Consider the following 22,787-nt stretch of genomic DNA (forward strand, 5'->3'; position numbering starts at 1 on the left):
AGGTGCTGAGGTAAAGAAGACAGAGACTGAAAAAAAAAAGGCCAGGCGCGGTGGCTCACGCCTGCAATCCCAGAATTTGGCAGGCCAAGGCTGATGGATCACAAGGCCAAGGGTTTGAGACCACCCTGGCCAACATGGTGAAGCCCTGTATCTACCAAAAATACAAAAATTACCCGGGCAGTTCGCTCCACTGCACTCCAGCCTGGGCAACAAGAGCGAAACTCCGAAGGAGGGAGGGAAGGAAGGAAAGAAGTTAAATAGGGAGGGAGGGAGGGAGGGAGAGAGGGAGGAAGGAAGCATTCTGAACATAGAGGGTCTTGTCCTAAGTCAGTCCTCCAATCTTACTGTGTAAGAGTAACGGCTCTCTTAAAATTTAGGTGTTTAAACGACCCACTAACTTGTGAAACTGGAAAGCGTTTTTTTAGCAAAGCAGCGGACACCAGGTAACCGCCCCGTTCCATCCTTGACTCCACTTTCTCCACCTTGAGTTCCGCCCCGCTACCTGTTTATTCATCCGGCACCAAACTCTCCGGTATTCCAATGGGGTCTACTAGGTGTCAGTCATTTGGCCACGCCTCAGGCGAAGAGAGGCGCGGAAAAATATCGCAATTAGGTGCGTCGCCTATTGCTGACGCCAGAAAGTGTGCGTCCGCAGTTTAGCAGAGAGTTCCGTGGCCACTCTGTTGTGCGCACCAACCTGAGGCATCTTAGGTCGGCCTGCTCTTAGAGAAGTAGTAACCGCCAGAAAGGAGTCGGAAGAGGTCCCACGAGGCTGTCTTCACCGCTATGCCCAAAAATAAAGGTACTGCTGTAAACGTCTGGGACTATACCTCGGCTTGCTCTGCCGGTAACCCCGACGTCTGTTCCAAGCCGCAGTAACTGTTCTTCCGGCGGAACTGGGCACCGCGCCCCCAGCACTCTGTTGGGGAAAGGAGTTGGGAATGCCCGATTTGGTCACATTAGGTGGGAGAGACGCCATTTTTGTTGGGCCTGCCTCGGAAGGTAGCGGGCTTTTGCTACTGTTTCACGCCAGACGGAAGGCGTGTAGGTAGCGGAGGGTTGAGGGACCCTAACCGGACGGCCTGGCTTCCCAGAGTAGGCATCTGCAAACTGCCCTGCTACTTTCCTGGAAGCAGTTCTTAACTTAGAAGATTTACGTATCTGGACAGTTAAAAGTATTGCTAAGGATACTCCTTTTTCCTTATTAAACAGTGGGGAAACCTTGAAACTTGTTTAGGTTCGTCTCTGGCATTTTACTCTACCCCATCCCCTTATAGAGTGTAACATTCTTTTGCAGAAGAATTGTTACATATTTAGGCAAGTTTTTAACTTCCGTATCCGACAAATATCGTGGGAGTAAAGACATCAACCTTCCCTTCATTCAGCGTTTAAACTTTCACACCAAGGTTAGACTTGAAAATAAGTTTACTTACAGTTTCCAAAGTAGGAGGTCTAACCTCGGCAGAACTCTTGCTCAGTCGTTTCTGAAAGAAATTCTCCTTTATATAGACCTGAGGTAATCTCTCACATTTAATGCCCTTGTAATTACTTGAAGAAAACTATAGATGGAAACAAAATGTATTATTTTCCACAGGAGAGGACCATATTTTTAGTACACAAAAACTCTGCTTAGATTATTCCTTCTTGGGACCCACACCAATTTGTCTTCTTTTTACTTGCTTGTTGGCACCAAGGAGTCTGTTTCATTTTCTCTTTATAGCTGTTACGACACACAATTCGAGGTACTTGGTGACAGTACAGGGCTCTGTTTTCTGGACATTACTCTTTGCTCTCCCCAAAACCCACTAATGAGTTGTTTGTATAAGATTTGTTTGTTTTACTGCAAAATTATTCGAGGATAAAAGTGTATTATGGGAGAAGTCTAATTAGAGTTAGCAAAGGCTTATGATTTTCACTAACATTTTCTCACATGGTACTGAACAACTTCAGTAAGTATGTTCTCACTTTTATTTCTAGTGATGAGATTCTCAGTTCTCTAAGTTATCGATTCTAAAGATCACAGTATCTCCCTTTGCAGAATGTCCATTAAATCTTTGTTGATGTTGCTATCCCTGTACGTGACTCTAGCCTTAAAATAGTAAAGCTTCCTTTATTCTTGTAGGGTAGAACTTTTAAACTGAGTGATGCTTAAGAAGGTTCTCAGTAAAGAGTATCACCAAAACACATAGGGTTTGTTTAAGGAGAAGGTATGGATTTGTTGGTCATAGAAAGAAAGCAAGATAAAATATTAAACGATTTTAATTGTTATATGTTCATGCCTAGCCTCATTCTTTTAAAATATAATTTAAAGTGGAATCTGTTACATGGTATTACGGTAGAAGGAGAATAATCAGGATTTGGTTAATTCTGGTAAATTGAAAACAAATTTTTGTATCATATCTGAGGCACATAAAAGAAGTACAGTGGCCGGGCGAGATGGCTCATGCCTGTAATCCCAGCACTTTGAGAGGCCGAGGCGGGTGGATCACGAGGTCAGGAGCTCCAGACCATCCTGGCTAACAGTGAAACCCCGTCTCTAATAAAAATACAAAAAAATTAGCCTGGCGTGGTGGCGGCTACTAGTAGTCCCAGCTACTCCAGAGGCTGAGGCAGGAGAATGGCGTGAACCCGGGAGGCGGAGCTTGCAGTGAGCCGAGCGCCACTGCACTCCAGCCTGGCGACTGAGGAAGACTCCGTCTCAAAAAAAAAAAAAAAAAGTATAGTAATACAGTGAACTCCAGGAAATCCATACCTCTAGGAATTACAACACAGATTCGTTAAAGTCCTCTGTTACCTCTCCCAAATTTATTTTTAAGATTTACTCACCATCCTGAATTGAATGTTTTTATTATTGTGTAAAATCAGTGTTATCCTCTGGGATACTTAGTTGAAGGATATTTTTGAAGACCCCTACGTTTTATGAGATGAGACTTACTAATATAGAAGTAAAACTTGCTCATTTGGCTTTTCATGTATTTTTGTTTTTGTTTTCATTTGAAAATCCAGATGTCTGTCAATATTGTGGTGAGGTTTATCCAAATAAACATGTAAATGAGCATGGGCCATATGTGGAATTACTTTTTCTTTGCACTCATTCAGCTGGTTTTTTGCAGAAATCTCAGAAACCCATCCTCACATCAGGAAAAGGGCATCCTTTGGCCTACTTGTGAAGAGCTAGAGTAAGATGCTCCCACCTTTGAGATTGCTGTATGCAATTTAAAAGTTGCCATTCTTTTGCAAATGTGTAACTAATCATGATTTAGTCATTTGAAAAGCTGCCAAACTTTTATAAAACCCAGTAAGCAAAGCAGGTATGATCTTTGTCCTGACGCAGCTAAGTTCAGGCACAATTAATGGCTGGAAATACAGAATGTGTTTTCCTTTGTAGAAATTTAGTTTTGGCATACCCTAAGAAGGCATCAGAATCTGGATAAATCACGAAGTTGTGGAAGCCCAGATTTCTTTTATAGTAGCACAGAACAATGGGAGACTGCCCCAGAGGTAGTGGGTGGATTCAAGAAGTTAGATGTCTGGCTTTGCGGTAGCCAGGTATATATATTTTATTCTATTTGCAGTGTTAACGTTTTTATTCAAATTCTTCAATCGATCCTTTATATTACTGTAATTTGTAGCCTTTCTCCCTCCTTTTGGAAGCGGCTGCTATTTTGGTTTACAGTCTCTGATGGTTATAAAATGTTATGGAGAAATACCCCAATTTCTTGATAATTCAATAGAAAATCTCACTAGGAAATATTCTGGATGTGTTTAGTAATAAGCAAAAACTTAAAAATAGAGTGAAACATGACGGCATTTGAAATAGTTATCAAAAGTCTAAGGAAGTGTATATGTAACCTTTAACCCAGAAATTCTATTTCTGTTCATTTATGAAATTTGTTTGGAGAATAATATTCAATGCAGCTTAATATAATAATATTGAAACATTGGAAGAAATTGAAGTATTAAATATACTTTAACTGTTAAAATGTTGGTCCATATCTACAGCTATTGAAATGAAAAGATATTGAGGACAAATTATTGAGTGGAGTTAAAATATACTATAGAAGAAAATGAATGAAGTCCTGGTTTTATTTGGAAAGCATTGTATAGCTTTATATAAGATATATTCTTGTTTCAGAAGTATCCAAACAAATGTTCAAGAAGCATAGTATTGATATATATCAGGTAAAAGACTTAAAGAGAACCTTGACAGGTTCTGTTAATGAGTTAATGTTAATGTAATGTAAATAAATTTAAACACATTTATTATGTGTTTAAATGATATATTTTTAATTTTCCTGCAAGTGGTTTCAAAAACAACTTCAAAAGCCTTATTTTGTTTTATAGTTTAGTTTATATGATATTATGCAGGTTTTTACAGTTAATTTTTTATCTACTCTTTAATTAGGTAAAGGAGGTAAAAACAGGCGCAGGGGTAAAAATGAGAATGAATCTGAAAAAAGAGAGCTGGTGTTTAAAGAGGATGGACAAGGTAAGACTTTTTAAGTTAGGCTTCTTTTATTAATGTGTTTTGTTGTTGCTGTTGATATAAATTTCAGTCTTTCTCCTAAAGGAATCTTAATCATTATCCTGAGCAGTTGTCCCCATGTTTCCATTTTCCTTTCCCTCATTTCTCATCATCTACATTTCTCCTGTACTTGTTCATTAAATACTGATTTCTTGGACATAGTAAGTCTGGATAGAGGATTTGATTGCAGCATTTTTGTAAATATACATTCAGTATTTTGTGTGGAAGAACACAATCTAGCTGATGCCTGCAATACCAGCCCTTTGGAAAGCAAGGTGGTTGGCTTGCTTGAAGCTAGGAGTTTGAGACCAGCCTGGGCAACAGGGCAGAAACCTGTCTCTACAAAAAAAAAAAAGAAAAACAAAACAAAAATTAATGGGGCATGGTGTTACACAACTGGAGTCCCAGGTTCTCTGGAGGATAAGGGGAGAGGATAGTTTAAACCCAGGAGGTCAAGCTGCAGGGAGCTATGAGGGTGCCACTGTATTCAGCCTGGGTGACAGAGCAAGACCCTGTCTCAAGAAAAAGCCAAAAGTTCAGAGCAAATTAAGCATAGACTGTTATCATTAAATATTCCATACGTTGGTAATGAGTAATGTAGACCATGGTTATTTGTGAGGATAAAATCTCAAAACCTTTTTGAACCCCAAGTTCTTCAATGCCGCTAGTGCATAATCATAAAATGTCATACAATCCTAATAATTGACTAACCCATTGGATTGATAAAGGAGATATAGACTAACATACAAAAAAAAAAAGTAAGTTTATTGGGCCACTTGCTTTTTTTCTTTTTTTTCTTTAAGTAATGAGCTTACGAAAAGTTTGTGAGATTAGTACACAACAAAGTTACATGTATTCTTCACCTAGAATCGCCAGTTTTAACCTTTTACATCTTTTACTTTATTTCTATCTCTGAGTATCTGCATGTATACATGTTTTTCTAACTATTTTGAATTTTTATACAGATAATTAGTAACGTGAATTTACAGACTTTACCCCTAAATACTTCAGCATATATCTCATAAGATGAAGCACTTTTCCTTTACTAACTACAGTAGAATTACTATACCATATTTAATTTTAATGTAATACTGTTACCTACTTCTATGCTATGCTGTTACAAGTAGGTAACCACTAACCACATATGACTATGTAGATTAATGTAACTTACAATTTAGATATGTAATAGTTCCATCACAGGTAGGTTTTTGTGAAGACTGCTAACCTCATTGATAATCTGTATTCAGATTTCTTCACAATTATTTTCAGCATGAATACATTTATTGTTTAATAATTTATAAGAAAAGCTAGGTATGTTTCTATAGAATTTTTGGTAGTCACTTTTGTTCTAAATAAAAGCCACTAAAAAGTCAACATCTTTTAATTATATGAAACATATTTTCTGGCAAAAGACACTTATTTAGCCTTCATCTTTTTCACTTCTAATAGACGTTGACTTTACTTTCAGGACAGATTTTTTAATTTTCATTCTCATTTTGTTTTTGTTTTCCTCCATGTTTCGAAAGTGCTTAGTGATAAGCTGAGCTCACTGTATTGTTGTAAAATGGATGCAGTTGCCACATGTATAACCCCTCAATGTAGCTTTTTCTTTCTTTCTTTTTTTTTTTTTTTTTTTTTTTGAGGCAGAGTCTCACTTTGTCGGCCAGGCTGGAGTGCAGTGGCATGATGGCTCAGTGCAACATCCATCTCCTGGGCTCAAGCATTTCTCCTGCCTCGGCCTCCCAAGTAGCTGAGATTAGAGGTGTGTGCCACCGCGCCCAGCTAATTTTTGTGTTTTTAGTAGAGATGAAGTTGTACCATGTTGTCCAGGCTGGTCTCAAACTCCTGACCTCAGGTATTGCACCTGTCTTGGCCTCCCAAAGTGCTGGGATTACAGGCATGAGCAACCATGCCTGGCCTGTCATTCTTACTTTCTAAGAACTTTAGAGTATTCACCAAGGTATTCTAAAGTAAACAGGAATTTTTAATAGTTAAGCTATTATTTCTCTTTGTCATTTTTGAGTTTAAGGAGAGTGAAGATAGAGTTAGGGCTCATATGTGAGAGGTTGATGAAGCATTGTAGTGTATATTTTGAAATGGGCCACTTTGATGTTCAAAAGTAGAGTGTACAATCATGACAACAACAGTTGACTTACTCAAAATGAATAGGTAATTAAAATACCTCTAGTAGCAGAAATAGCTTGCATTGGAAATGGCATTTGTAATCCTGAACAAGTTACTTGACTTAGTGTTTTATTTACTCTAAATATAAAGGCGTTAAAGTATATGAGCATAGCTGGGAGAGGTGTAGAAGTTGACAGATAAAGAATTACCTGGTTTCCCTAAAGTTAGAATATGTGTCATTTTGAAATACTACTGTCTGAATAAATTACTCAGGCTTTTTGCTGTTTGTTTTATGCTGTTTTTCTTTGTATGTAGTTTGATCCAATTTAGCAGTAAATGAAGCTTTTATTAGCAGGTAAATTTATTTTGTTGTTGAGTTTTGATCTTGACACCCAGGCTGGTGTGCAGTGGTGTTATCTCAGCTCCCTGCAACCTCTGCCTCCTGAGTTCAAGCCATTCTCCTGCCTCAGCCTCCTGAGTAGCTGGGATTACAGGCATCTGGCACCACACCGAGCTAATTTTTCTATCTTTAGTAGAGACAAGGTTTCACCATGCTGGCCAGGCTGGTCTTGAACTGCTGACCTTGGGTGATTCACCTGCCTTGGCCTCCCAAATTGCTGGGATTTCGGCCATGAGCCACCATACCTGGCCCAATAGCTAAATTTTAGTCATTACATTTTAACAAATGTTGAACAAGATCTCAACCTTTTTTTAATGTCCTCTCCTCAGAGTATGCTCAGGTAATCAAAATGTTGGGAAATGGACGATTGGAAGCACTGTGTTTTGATGGTGTAAAGAGGTTATGCCATATCAGAGGGAAATTGAGAAAAAAGGTAGGTGTGTGGGTTTCTTTTCCATAAAAGTTTGCTGTAAAAAAAAGTCTCTGCTTTAAATAAATACATGGTCCAAGCAATTTATTTTTGTGAGTTCCCAAAATAATTTATGTAACAATGATCCATGTGACAATGTGAATAAAGAAAAAGTCTTTGATAACTTTTAGATTTACTTTTAAAGAATAATTTCTTTGTTTAACTTCTGTTGTATTCCTGCCAGAAATGTCTACCTTAGTATTGAAGAAACCAGACAAATCTAATATATAACACAAATGGTCTTGACTCAATTAAATGTTAATGCTGTGAAAGAATGAAAAATCTTTCTTTTTACTTTAGATTAAAAGAGATTAATCGGTGCATATCCCTTCATTAGGTTTTGGATTGGGGGAAATAGTTTTAGGTGGTACTATGAAAATTGGAATATGGAATATGTTAGACAATCTATTTGTTATAATACCACATCAGGTAGTTTTATAACTTACACTGATTAAAAGTCTCTACTACTCAGATTTTTAATTAAAATAATAATAACTTTTTTTTTGGCTGAGCTCTGTGGAAGTAGTAGCCAGCATACACTTGTAGTCCCAGCTACTCAGGAGGCTAAGGCAGGATGATTGCTTGAGCCCAGCCCAGGAGTTCAAGGTTCCCATAAGCTAAAAATTGTGCTAATGCACTCCAGCCTGGGTGATAGAGCGAATCTCTATCTCAGAAAGCAATAAAAATAAAAAATCTTTTTGATATGTTAACATTCTTTCTTTTCCAAATTAGTGGCACTTTTAGGGGTTCTCTTAGTCCATTTGGGCTGCTCATTGACTGGGTAGATTATAAAAAACAGAAATTTTATTTCTCATAGTTTTGGAGAAAGAGAAATCTATTTAACATTTGGTGAGGACCCATTTCCTGATTATTATGTGGTGCCTTCTGGCTTAGTCCACACATGGTAGAAGTGATGAACAAGCTGCCTTGGACCTCTTTTTTAAAACCAAAGATTCCATTATTGAGTGATTAGCCCCCATCATGTAATCACCTCGCAAAGGTCCAACCTCCTAGTACCATCACCTTGGGGATTCAAATTTCACCATAAATCTTTTGAGGAACACAAACATTAAGACAAGAACGGGGCTGTATTTATGTAAATTGGGTGCTTTTTAGTCATTTTATGTAGACATATCTGTATTTTGGACAATTACATGTCTCTCAATTTCTGAGACAAAGGATCTTTTGGCAGTTTAAACTCTTGAGTAATTGAGATAAAATTGTTATATATTTTTTTAACTTTCTAAGTAAGAAAATTTTAACAAACTCAACTGGATACCGTAGTTTTTTCATGCCGTACCTTAACTATGTACTGCATACAACTATACTACATATACATATTACAGTGTTTTTTTCCTAATTTATTTTTAATTTTTGAGGTAAGGTCTCACTGTGTTGTCTAGGCCTCTCTACATTGCCTAGGTTGTTCTCAAGCTCCTGCACTCAAGTAATCCTCCTGGCTTAGCCTCCCAGAGTGCTGATATAGGCATGAGACACCTCTCCTGGCATCTAATTAATTTATTATTTTTTCAAACTAGGTGAATAGTATACCTGTTTTGTGGCAAGATTCACTAAACATTTTTTTCTTTTGATTTTTATTAAATTAAAAATTTAATGAAAGTTTTTATTTTTAAAATAATCTGCAGTAAATGTCTTACAGGTTTGGATAAATACTTCAGACATTATATTGGTTGGTCTACGAGACTATCAGGTAAAAATAACATTTAAATTTGTGTTGTGACTTTGTATTTAAGCAGTTGTTAATGTTTGGAAGGTACTATATACTAGCATCTTTGACCCGTTCCAGCCCAGGATGATTTCTCACCATTCTGCCTGCCGTCATCATTTGTTTAGGGCCAGTTGTGTTTAAGACTATAGTATTTTTCAAATTTGAAATAATTCTCACAGATAGTTAAGGGTATATGTATTTTTGTGGAAAGATGTAAATTTTTTAATTCTTTGTTTTCATTGCTAATGTGCAGTAAATATTTTCTTGCAGGCTTGGGCAAGTACTGTAGAACATTCTGTCCTAATCCATTTAAAGGCCAATGGTGTTTCAGGCATTCAGCGAGGTATTTCAGACATTGTAGTTCCCAAATGCCAGTCTGTGAAATAGTATTGGTGCAGGCTGAAGTTTCAATGCTCTGAAGTCAAATTAGAAGATAACATAGTTAGGATGTTCTTCATGGAACACAATTGTTTGTTTACTTTTTAAATATATATTTTAATAACCTTTTTTTAAATGAGAAAGATAATATATAAGGTAGTAATTTTTATTAGTGTTCTAATTTGGCAAAGGAAAATTTAGTAATCTGGAGACTCATTTACCTAATATTATTTTTAATATTAATATTTTGAAATTTAAAGTTCTTGAAATCCACATCTGGGAAACCACAAGTCTAGTTGATGCAGTTGAGTAAGTTGGTTCTCCTTTAAAAGTTTTATAGTTTGGTAGTGTAAAGTTAAGATATGCGTACTTTAACAAGTAGTTACGGTACAAACTGTTGTAAAGTACAGGCTATAAATTTAAAGTGAGCAGTATATAACAAAGACAGTGGTGGGGTAACTGTTTAATCTCCAGTGTTGAAACTGTTTACATGCTATAGGTCTGTAAAATACATTTGATTTCTATCCATGGAACTCATCACCATTGCTTAACCACATTGAAAAAGTACTCCTATGTCTATATTTTTATTCTCTTAATATTAGGTAGAGTTTTCTGTAGTCATCTGTTAAATGTAGTTGGTTTATAATGTTCAAGTCTTCTGTTGATCTTTTGTCTGATTCTTTTCATTACTGTAAGTGGCATATTGAAGTTACTCTACTTTTCATCTTGAGAATTTCTACTTTTTGCATGACTTCAGTGTCTTTATTGACTTTCTGTTTAGTGAAATACCATTTTCATAATTTTCTTAACATTTTTAGACAGGATTTCTTTTTAAGTCTTTAAATATGTTTATAATCTCTCAGATAAACCAAGTCCAACTTCTGGGATTCCTCAGGAATAGTATTTTTTTTTCCCCCTGTGTTTGAGTCACTTTTTTACGTCTCTCTCTTTTTTTTTTTAAGCTGAACATTTTAACTACAACATAGCAGTTCTAGAAATCAGATTCCTACCTCTCAGCGTTGTTGTTGGTACTGCTTGTTTGGTGACTTTTCTGAACTAATTCTTTGGCCATTGAATAGTTGGTTAGTTTAGTGGGCAGTTCATGTTTCAATTAAGATTTCATTAAAATGAGCAAGATTTTAATCATTTAAAGAGGAATCTTGTACATTTAGAGGAATACTTTCAACATTCAGCCAATGTCAGTCAACTGACACCTCTTCCTTAGTCTTCATTTCTTGCTGTGCAGGATCTGAAGTTCAGTTGGGTAATATTAGGGCTTTCCTATGTCTTTCTTTATCGTGTGCACTACCCTGTACACATATTTGGCCTTTAAGATTTGCCAGAAGTATGTTAGACTTTACAAATTTCCTATGGATATCTCATTCCAAAGCTTTTCCAAGATTTTTGGTTATTTGTCCCAACTAGTATTACCACTTAAGGCATGTTAAAAAATTGCCACAGATTCCAGCACTTTGGGAGGCCGAGGCAGGCGGATCAGGAGGTCAGGAGATCAAGACCATCCTGGCTAACAAGGTGAAACCCCATCTCTACTAAAAATACAAAAAATTATCTGGGCGCGGTGGCAGGCATCTATAGTCCCAGCTACTTGGGAGACTGAGGCAGGAGAATGACATGAACCTTGGAGGCGGAGCTTGCAGTGAGCTGAGATTGCGCCACTGCACTCCAGCCTGGGTAACAGAGTGACTCCGTCTCAAAAAAAAATATTTGCCACAGGTTGTTTTTTCTACAAAAGTCCTGTGTGGTAAACCACAGTGAATAAGCTCTGAATCAAATGAGTTAAAGAAAAACTCTTAAAATGGGAGTTTCCAGGAACTGCCACGAAATTCTCTGTAGAATGATGTTACCAAAGAACTTCAGACTTGCTCTGTGCTTTTCAGTAGCTGCTATGCTGTTGGTTTTTATTAAACTGAGATGAGGAATGGAAATAGGCCACACTGCTTTTTCTTAGTAAGATTCACCTATATTTCTTGCATAAATGCTCCTTAGTGTTTATTGCATTCATTTGGTTAATTTTCAGATTTCTGATATATGGATTTTGACCATTTATGTCAGTGTTCTCATTTCTTTTATGAAGGAACAAATTTTAGCAAGTGCGTATTCTGCCATACCTGCAATCACTGCAGGAAGGCGTTTATTTTGATAGACTTAATTACACATTGACTTTGTTTCTTCTTCATATATCAAACTAAAAAGTTGTACTGTGTATTTAAAATATTATTTTTATGAACATTATGTTATTCTAATCATCAATTTAACAAAATCTGGTTTGCACATATGGTTTGAAAAGTGTTCTATTTCATACTGCCTTTTTGCCAGATCACTTTAGTTTACATCTTACTTAGATTGTAAATTGTAAGCAATCAGAACCCTCCTTACTCCAAGTTGGATAAAATACTTTCAATTGAGGAAGTGTGAACATCTTAGGAAAGTGGTTCTTGGTGTTTGCATTAGAAACACTCACCCAGAAAAGCTTTTAAAAATATGCATTCATGTACTACACCCCAGGCAGTTCTACTTTCACTCTTAAGGAAGTAGGTATCTATTTTTAAAATCAAGCTATTTTTCAAGTTCCATAGACAATTCTGATAGATACTAAGAATTGATACTTAGAAAAATTTATTACTGTTTTGTTTGTTTGTTTTATGGAGTCTCACTGTTGCCCAGGCTGGAGTGAAGTGGCTTAATCTTGGCTCACTGCAAGCTGAGCCTCCCGGGTTCATGCCATTCTCCTGCCTCAGCCTCCTGAGTAGCTGGTACTACAGATGCCTGCCACCATGCCTAGCTAATATTTTGTATTTTTAGTAGAGACGGGGTTTCACTGTGTTAGCCAGGATGGTCTCCATCTCCTGACCTCATGGTCCATCGGCCTCGGCCTCCCCAAGAGCTAGGATTATAGGCGCGAGCTACCACGTTCAGCCTAGAAAAGTGTATTACTTTTTTTAACATCATTATTCTTTAGTCCATTTTTAGTTTTGAATTGCAGTGTTTGACCTAAAAAGTTTTATATTACAATTTTTTTGAATAAGTCTTTTGTTTTTATCCAAGAGACTTGTAATTAAAAGGGAATAGTAAATAAAAGCACTGTGCTTGCCTTTTGTGCTTTTATTAAAGTGAAATCTCTACAATCTTTTCTAAGCTGTTAATCATTTTTTACTAATGAACATAAGCCACTTCCTAAAGACTCAAGAATATTTTTCTAAAGGGTATTGGGGTAGGCAAAGGAAAGCAGGAAAGTTTGTAACTAACAGTAGGTGGGAATTTTTTAGATGTGTTCAATTTGAAAGTAATTTGTGAAACAAGTGATATTTTGATAAACGACGTTTTTAAAGTTATTTGTTTATTTCTAAGGATAACAAAGCTGATGTAATTTTAAAGTACAATGCAGATGAAGCTAGAAGCCTGAAGGCATATGGCGAGCTTCCAGAGCATGGTAATATCAAAATGATTTTTTCTCCTTGTTATTTGGTGTTAATGTTTGTTGGTATTTAGGTGAAGGTATATCCGCAGAACTCTTGTGTTTCATACTGTTTTAGTGTATACTTAAAAGTTTTTTATAAGTAATCTTGCCTATACTTCAGTAAACTTATAATACTTTGCAAAAGTATTAATAACTGGAAATCTCTAATAAAGACATTGTGAACTTGACAGTAAAAATCTCTAATAAAGAAATTATGAATTAGGAAAGTTCCTTTAGTGATGAGTTTATGAATTCATAAGCTCTGGGTTTGTATATAAGATCTGTCGTAAGCTCTGGATTTGTATATAAGATCTGTCAAATGAATACTTTTTTATGGTGTTTTTCTAAACAATTCTCAAGACTGGCAGTTTTCATTTAAGCATAGGCAACAAATGTAATACTAATGTTTGATTCTTATAGATAAAAAGTATTCAGTTCATCTTAGCAAAGTTGTAACTGAGATTATTTTTAACAAATAATTGTGTTTTCTTTTTCTTAAAGGCAAACACAATGCATACTTACTACAGAAAACTTGACAAGATTGCAATAAGTCCCTCATGACACCGTCAAAGAGAATATACACTGTTTTAAAGCCTATATATTTTACTTGGCAGCTCTTTTCATTATTTATCACATTGCATTTTATGAAAACAAGATTTTTATATAAACATGAAGATCCTGATGAAATTATTGACATTTCAGGAAGTGCTGAAATAACTGGGAGTTCGGCTAGCACCTCCTTTTTTCACTTTTATTGCTTAGGGATAAGCATGATTGTGATTTAACCCAGTATTTCTCACTGATTTGATAAGTCTGTTTAAATAATTGGTTAACTAGCTGTTGTAATTTCAAGAGAATTTTATATATCTTGAGAATAAGTTGTTATCCTGTGCTCAAATCCTTTTTGAAGGCTACCTGGAAATATTTGGCTATTGAGCTGATATAATCAGAGTCTGCCTACCATACTTAAAATACCTTTTGTATATGTGCTAAGTGAGAATTAAAAATACCTTAAAAAAAAAAAAAAGAAAAATACAGCACACTACAGCACATTCGTTCTTTGTTTTTTGTCACCCAGGCAGGAGTGCATTGGCACCATCTCAGCTCACTGCATTCTCCGCCTCCCGTGTTCAAACTATTTTCCTTCCTTCCCCTCTGAGACTACAGGCATTTGCCACCACATCCGGTTAATATTTTTTTTTTTATTTTTAATTGAGACCAGTTTTCACAATGTTGGCCAGGCTGGTCTCAAACTCCTGATCTCCAGTGATCTGCCCACGTTGGCCTCCCGAAGTGCTGGAATTACAGATAAAATATTTATTATATAATCATGTATATAATACATGATTGTTTGTTTGTTGTTTTACCTTTAGCTAAAATCAATGAAACAGACACATTTGGTCCTGGAGATGATGATGAAATCCAATTTGATGATATTGGAGATGACGATGAAGACATTGATGATGTAAGTAGATAAACCTAATAGGTTTTTTGTTTTATCTATAAACTTCACAGTCCTTTGGGATATTCTTTACTGCAAAAATCAATTTTAGCTTTGGCAGTAGGCACTTCATAATCAAAGTTAAGTAAGAGTGTCTAAAGAAATAGTTTTGAAAACATGTCCTCTATTAAGAGAAATGCTTAATATGTTAAAAAGAAGAATCTTGTTTGAACCAGTTTGATGCAGCATTGAAAATTATGACATACTTGAAAGCCTTGTTGAAATGGAAGGCCTGTTGCCAGGGCATGTAATAGAATTACAAGGTTGAGCATCAATTTATACTGGCCAGACTGTTGTTTTGGAGTTAGCTTGTGCTTGTTTTGTGGAAGTGATTGCTTTTCCTAGTAACAAAGCATCGCAGTTCGCAAAGCAATAAATGCTTCAACTTGCTTTTTCAGTTAAGTGTATTGAAATTAAATTCACCTTAATTTTTCTTTCCTCTCTCAGAGACAGAGAGAGAGACAGAATGTGTGTGTATTGGATATGGAATTGATTGGTATAGCTTATACTTCATTTGGGCTTAGGCTTTTTTGTCAATATCCCTATAATAAAAATGTTTAGAAACCGCCTGTATATACCACACCCAAAAGTTATGATTAATTAGATACTAAGAAGAAATTATAGAATACCTAAAGCAGTTGTTCTTGATGTAAGCTGTGCAATTACTGGAGCTTTTAAAAAAAACAAAGTCTGGCAGAGCACAGTGGCTCAGCACTTACAAAGACCTGTAATCCCAGCACTTTGGGAGATGTGGGCAGATCACAAGGTAAGGTGTTTAAGAGCAGCCTGACCAACATGGTGAAACTTCGTCTCTACTAAAAATACAAAAATTAGACAGGCATGGTAATGCATGCCTATAATCCCTGCTACTCAGGAGACTGAGGCAGGATAATCGCTTGAACCCAGGAGACAGAGGTTGCAGTGAGCCAAGATTGCATCACCGCACTCCAGCCTGGGCAACAGAGCGAGACTCTACCTCAAAAAAAAAAAAAATTATAAAGGCTAAACTTCGGAAAGTCTAAAACAGGCACTACTGATGGTCACACTTCGTTGAATACCACTGTACTACATCAGGGTTCTCTACAGCTTTTCTTTTACCAACATGTTTATTAAGGTTGTGTTGAAACTGTTCAGAGGAATAGAAGGATTTTTAAATTTATTTGTAAACATTCATATACTCACCAACAAGATTACACAATTTACAGTTTTTCTCATCTATCACACCCATCCTTTATTCATCTGATATTACACCTTATATTTTGGCACATTTTCAAACTATTACTTACACTTTGAGTTAAAGAAAATAAACTGAGTCCATAATTGTATTGTATATATGCATTTATAAATTTTTACAACATAAAGTATTCTATATTTATAAAATTTTTAATTTTTTTTCTTTGGAGTTGTTTCTGAGTTTTAACACTACTCTAATGTAATATAAATTTTAAAGTATACTCAAAAGGAGAAAATGAAAAGGGATGAAAAATCCATTGTTCTTGTGATCCCAGGAAATCTGAGACAGGTCTCAGTTAATTTAGAAAGTTGATTTTGCCAGTGTTGAGGACGCACCCATGACACAGCTTTGGGAAGCCCTGAGGACATGTACCCAAGGTGTTTGGGGCACAGCTTGGTTTTGTGCATCTTACAGGAGACATGAGACATCAGTCAGTATGTGTGAGAAGTACTGTTGGTTCAGTTTGGAAAGGGGGGGCATTTTCTTAGCCTTTCTAAAGGAGGCAGTCAGATATGCATCTAACTCAATGAGCAAAAGGATAACTTTGAATAAAATGGGAGGCTGGGTTGCCTTAAGCAGTTTCCACCTTTTTTCTTAGTAATGTTGGGGACCCAAGATATTTTCCTTTCACATTCTAATATTTTCTTCATGTACCTCCCTTTGGGGACCTTGAGCCAGAGGTTTTTCTGGGGATTAAACAGAATTGGCATATACTTCATGTTGCAATATCTAAAAGCATAAATATTGTGTTGTAGATTAAGGGCAAATCTGAACATTTCCACAGTTGGTGGCCTTGGAGGCCTCTTTGGAAAATTCAGAGAAGCTATCCAGACTGCATACAGGAACACAAAGCTATATACACAGATGTTAGAATAAGGATCTAAACATGGCTAAGATTTTTCTCAGGGTGTTGTGGGGAGAAACTTCTTATATTTATGCCATTTCCTTTGGAATTAGGATGAGTAGGATACCGGGGGAAGGGATGTAAAGACAGTGGCTATTAAAGAAAGTTTAGTTTCTGTTGAGTATTTATAAGAGTTTCTTTTGCTTATTATAAGAGAACACTGTAGAAGATTTGTAGTTCTGGTTTTACCTCTGTGATTAAATGGACTCAGAATTTGATTGAGACTATATTTATCTCATTCTTAAAGGAATTACATGTATTTTGTCTGTGTACACCCCCAGAACATAAGATCTGTAATTACTACCAAAAAAGGTAGTAAGGAGATGCAAAACTTCAAAAATGTTCTGATACATGATATACAGTGACATTGTGAAAAAGCATAAAGATTTAGTGGTAACATAAGAAAATAAGAAAAATCTAATATAAAGAATACTCAGTTCAAAACGATTTACTTCACACTTTACCATTGGGAGTCTTTATATGCAGTAGAATGTTGTAATAAGAGTTATCTTCCTATGTATCTGATGATGTTCTTTTCAATTACAGATCTAAATTGAACTGAGTGTTTTTACATGACAAGTTTTCTGAGGATTGTTCTACAGTTGGGATTTTGGCCATCATCAGTTAAGAAGAGAAATTCATTCAGTGTGTATTTCTGAAAGCAAACTGATTTATTTTCAATGTTTTAAAGTATTTATTTCTTTGGAAGCTGATGACCCTGAATTATCTTGTTAAATGTTAATACTTTATTGTTTCGATGTAATGGAACTTAGGAATAAAAGACCATAATATTTACCATTAAAAGAAATAAATGAATGCCTTTCCTACTCTAATAACTTCAAGTAATTGGATATTTTGAATACATTTCTGCCTTATAATCATGCTGGGTTCTAATAAGCCCTACTTCCAGCTAATCTGTTTGTACTCTTTCTGTATGTTTCAGTTACTTACATGTTCTCGTAAGGTTTCTGATAAAATTTGAATACAGAAATCTCCATTTAGAATCAGAAAAAAATTGACATTTTTTGTATATATCTAACCATATATATTGTTATAGTAACATTGATAGTTTATAAATTGTTTTTGTCCTTTGTGCACTAGTTATTAAGGAAAAAGAATATGTCCAACACAGTTTTTAAAGTGTGGCAGTTTTGAGTAGTAATTCAGAATGTGTAAGATTAAGAGTTGCAGAAATTGAACAATAGATGGCAACCAATTATCTTAACATTGGAAATACTAGGATGCCATTTTGTTTTCAAAAGTTATTCATTGTAACCCACTGTTTTGCCTTTGATGAACAAGTGAATTACAATGTATAAATGAAGAACTAATTTCATAATAAATTCTCTAAACTGAGCCATTCTCATACTGTCTCTAAACTGCCATAGGAGGAGGCAACCATACTGAATGAAAAGATAGTTTCAACCTAGGTTCAGTAGTTCACACCTGTAATCCCAACACTGTGGGAGGCCAACGTGGGCAGTTCATCTGAGGTCAGGCATTCAAGATCAGCCTGACCAACATAGGAAAACTTCATCTCTACTAAAAATACAGAAATTAGTGGGACATGGTAGTGCATGCCTGTATTCCCAGCTGCTCAGGAGCCTAAGGCAGGAGAATCGCTTAAACCCGGGGAGGCAGAGGTTACAATGATCCGAGATCTCACCACTGCACTCCTGCCTGGGCAACAGAGTGGGACTCTGTCTTAAAAAAAAAAAAAAAAAAAAAAATTGTTTGTTACCTGAATGGAAGAGCCACAACAAGTAATGTAATAAAAAAAAAGACAATGTGTAGCCAGGGGTGGTAGCTCACCCCTGTAATCCCAGCACTTTGGGAGGCCGAGGCGCATGGATCACAAAGGATATTCAGACCATCCTGGCTAACACAGTGAAACCCCATCTCTGCTAAAAATACAAATTAGCCAGGCCTGGTGGCAGGTGCCTGTAGTCCCAGCTACTCAGGAGGCTGAGGCAGGAGAATGGTGTGAACCCAGGAGGCAGAGCTTGCAATGAGCCAAGATTGTGGCACTACACTCCAGGCTGGGCAGCAGAGCAAGACTCTGTCTCAAAAAAGAAAAGTTCAGTATATTTTTGGCCTAGCTTTATGTTGTTACTGCATTTCATTGTGCACACTGGTTTTTATTTTTATTTTTTTGTATACATACTATTAAGAATTTATATCATAATCTTCCATATTAAAGTTTTCTTAAAGTTCTAAGGTGAATATAAAGGCTGGACTTGTTAAGAGTTCATTGGGAACTGTTAAATCTTACATAATTTTAATAGGATAGTCTTCAGTTAGTTTGTGAAACATTTGTTCTGAAAATTTTTCAGTAATGAAAATATAAAGGGAATCTGTCATCACATGGTTTTAGTAACAAATATATATGAGAGAGAGAAAAATTTCCTATGGCTTCTTAAAATCTTGCCATTTTATTTCTTCAATGTGAAAAACTCTGGATTCAAAATCTAAGGCCACAATGTTGGCACATTGTTAAATCTAAGAATAAGAAATAGAAGCTCACAGTGTATGCAATAATACCACTTAACCACAAATAAAAGAGGAATACACCTAACCAGAGAGGTGGAAGATTCCTAAAAGGAGATAAAACACTGTCAAAAGAAATCAGAGATGACGTAAACGTTTCATGCTATTGAACTGGAAAAATCAATATTGTAAAAAATGGCTATAGTGCTGAAAGCAATTTTTAAATCAAACTACCATTCATTCTTCAAAGAACTAGGAGAAAAAATAAAAATAAAAAATTCATGTAGAAACAAAAAAGTACCCAAATAGCTAAACAATCCAAAGCAAAGGAACAAAACTTCAGGCTTCACACTGTCTGACTTCAAACAATACTACAAAAGCACAGTAACCAGAACACCTTGGTACTTGCACAGAAACAGACACATAGACAAATATAATAAATTAGAAAACTCAGAAGTAAAGCCATGCACAATCATGTGATCTTTGATAAGGACAACAAATGGGGAAAGGACTTATTCAATGAATGATGCTGGAATAACTGGCTTGTCATATGCAGAATATTAAAGCTGGACCCCTGTCTTTCACCATATACAACAATTAAGTCTTCAATATGGGAAAGCTGTCTGGAAAAAAAAAAAAAAGATGGATTAAAGATTTAAATGTAACACCACACTAAAAATTCTGGAAGAGAGTATTTCTCCTGTTGTGGAGCAAGATTGCTGAATGGAAGGTTCCACTTATTTTTGCCACCACAGGAACACCAAATTTAATAACTATCTCAAAAATGAAACGAAAAATCTGGCGAGCTCTCACAGTACCTACTTTTAAATTAATACTGCTGGAAATGGAACTAAAGAGAGCAAGAAAGACAGTCTTGAATTACAGACACCACCCCTATCCCACCCCCCAGCAGTGGCCGTCTGGTATGGCAAGATAATTTGTGCTAGTGAGAGGGAGAACACAGTGATTGTGAGACTTTGCATTTAACTCAGTGCTGTCTTACCACATTGGAAAGCAAAACTGCTTAACTCAGCTGATGCCTGTCTATGAAGGGAACATCTAGACCAGCCCTAACCAGAGAGGAATTGCCCATTCCAGCAGTCAGAACTTGAGTTCTGGCCAACCAGAAGGCAAAATGCTCTGGTGACCTACATAATCCTAAAAGGTAACCTGGGCCACAAAAACTGCAAATCCAAGACAAGTCCTAGTGCTAGGCTAGGCTGAAAACCAGTGAACTTGAGGATCACATGAGACAACAACTGGGTTGGCTGAGGGAGTGCTTTGACCATCCCTCCCTGAACCCCAGGCAACGCAGCTCATGGCTCTAAAAGATACCCCTTATTTCCACTTAAGGAGAGAATTTTAAAAAGTAGAAGAGACTTTGTCTTGCATCTTGGATACTAGGTCAGCCACAGTAGGCTAGGGCAACTGGTCAGTGTTGTGAGGCCCCACTATTCATAATAGCCAAGATTTTGAAACTGCCTCAGTGGTCATCAACAGAAGAATGGATAAAGAAATGTGCTACAATGCAGAACAGATTTCTATTTAGCTAAAAAAATAATTAGATCCTGGAACTTGTAACAACCGAGATGGAACTAGATTTTATTATGTTAAGTGAAATGAGTTGGGTACATACAGAAAAACTTCGCATGGTCTCACCTGTGTCGGAGCTATAAGTTGAAACAATTGATCTCATGTAAATAGAGCATAGAACGGTGGGGAACAGGCTGGTAAGGGTGTGAGAAAAGGGGCATGATTAATGGATACCAATGCTATTTAGAATTAGTGAATATTATCTAGTATATGCTACCACAATTGAATGAGTATAGCTGAAAATAATTGTATTTTTAACAAATAACTAAAAACTAGTCAAAATTAATGACACTTAAATAAAGGAATAGAAAAATTTTAGCACGAAGGCTAAATGCTTGAGGTGATGGATATGCCATTTGCTATTATGCATTTCATGGCTGTGTCAAGATATGTCAACCCATTAATGTGTGCACCTTGTGTGTACTACTCCCCAAAATTAAAAGTTAAATTCTGAACGACAAGCTAGGAATACTCTCCTTGACATCAATTTTGGCAAATAATTTTGGGCTAGGTTACATTTAGCAATTGCAACAACAAAACAAATACAGGCAAGTGAAATTAAACTAAAAGACGCATGGCAAAAGAAATTGTCAACAGAGCAAAAAACCTACAGAATGGTTGAAAATATTTACAAACTATACATCCAACAAAGGCTTAGCATCCAGAGCGCACAGTAAAGTGAAATGAATCAACAAGGGAAAGCCTCATTTTAAAAAAATGGGCAAAGGTCATTAACACTTTTTATAAGATGTACAGGTGGTTAACAAATACATAAAAAGTTGTTCAGCATCACTAATCATCACAGAAATGCAAATCAAAACCACAATGAGATATCAACTGACACCAGTCTGAATGGCCGTTATCAATAAGTCAAAAGCCAACAGAGGCTGGCAAGGCCATGGAGAAAAGGAAACACTTACACCCTATTGGTGATAATATAAATTAGTCCAACCACTGTGGAGAGCAGTTTGGAAATTTCCAAAAGAACTCAAAACTGAGCTACCATTCAACCCAGCAAGCCCATTAATAGGTGTATACTCAATAGCAAATAAATTACTCTACCAAAAAGACAAATGCACTCATACGTACTCACTGCTATTCACAATAGCAAAAACATAGAATCAACCTTGGTGGCCATCAGTGGTAAACAGGATAAAGAAAATATGCTGTATGTATGCTGTGAAACACTATGCAGCCATAAAAACAGTGAAATCATATTCTTTGCAGCAATATGGATGGAACTAGAAGTCATAATCCTAATCAAATTAATGCAGATACAGAAAACTAAATGCCACATTTTCTCACAAGTAGAAGTTAAGCATTGAGCACACATTGGCATAAATAGAGGAACGATAAAAACTAGATGACTAGAAATGAGAGGTTGGGGAGGGGATTGAAAGCTACTTACTGGGAACTATGCTACCCACCTGGGATGATGGGATTTGTACTTACAAAACAGCACTCCATGATATTCTTATGTAACAAATCTGCACCTGAACTTTTATATCTGAAAGTTAACATTTAATAATAAATAAAATAAAGGAGACAGGAAGAAACAAAATCAGAAACAAAATTATCACTGAAGAGAACTACAGAAAATTATTAGAGACTGTTAGGAGCAACACTATGAAACTGGAAAATTTTTTTTTAAATTTATTTATTATTATTATACTTTAAGTTGTAGGGTACATGTGCATAACGTGCAGGTTTGTTACATATGTATACTTGTGCCATGTTGCTGTGCTGCACCCATCAAATGGTCATTTACATCAGGTATAACTCCCAATGCAATCCCTCCCCCCTCCCCCCTCCCCATGATAGGCCCCTGTGTGTGATGTTCCCCTTCCTGAGTCCAAGTGATCTCATTGTTCAGTTCCCACCTATGAGTGAAAACATGCAGTGTTTGGTTTTCTGTTCTTGTGATAGTTTGCTAAGAATGATGGTTTCCAGCTGCATCCATGTCCC

At 36.3% G+C, this 22,787-nt stretch overlaps 1 protein-coding gene across 1 annotated transcript; it reads left to right on the forward strand.

The window, feature by feature from the left end:
• Positions 1 to 638: 638 nt before the first annotated feature.
• On the forward strand, positions 639 to 18,886 carry LOC139360987 (eukaryotic translation initiation factor 1A, Y-chromosomal). Its single transcript, XM_071089482.1, has 7 exons — positions 639 to 802; positions 4,406 to 4,489; positions 7,379 to 7,482; positions 9,179 to 9,229; positions 12,995 to 13,076; positions 14,477 to 14,568; positions 17,289 to 18,886. Exons 1-7 carry the CDS (start codon positions 787 to 789, stop codon positions 17,292 to 17,294), a joined length of 435 nt encoding a protein of 144 aa, XP_070945583.1. The 5' UTR covers positions 639 to 786; the 3' UTR covers positions 17,295 to 18,886.
• Positions 18,887 to 22,787: the final 3,901 nt, after the last annotated feature.

Source organism: Macaca nemestrina, chromosome Y, assembly GCF_043159975.1.
Source record: "Macaca nemestrina isolate mMacNem1 chromosome Y, mMacNem.hap1, whole genome shotgun sequence".
Lineage (NCBI taxonomy): Eukaryota > Metazoa > Chordata > Mammalia > Primates > Cercopithecidae > Macaca > Macaca nemestrina.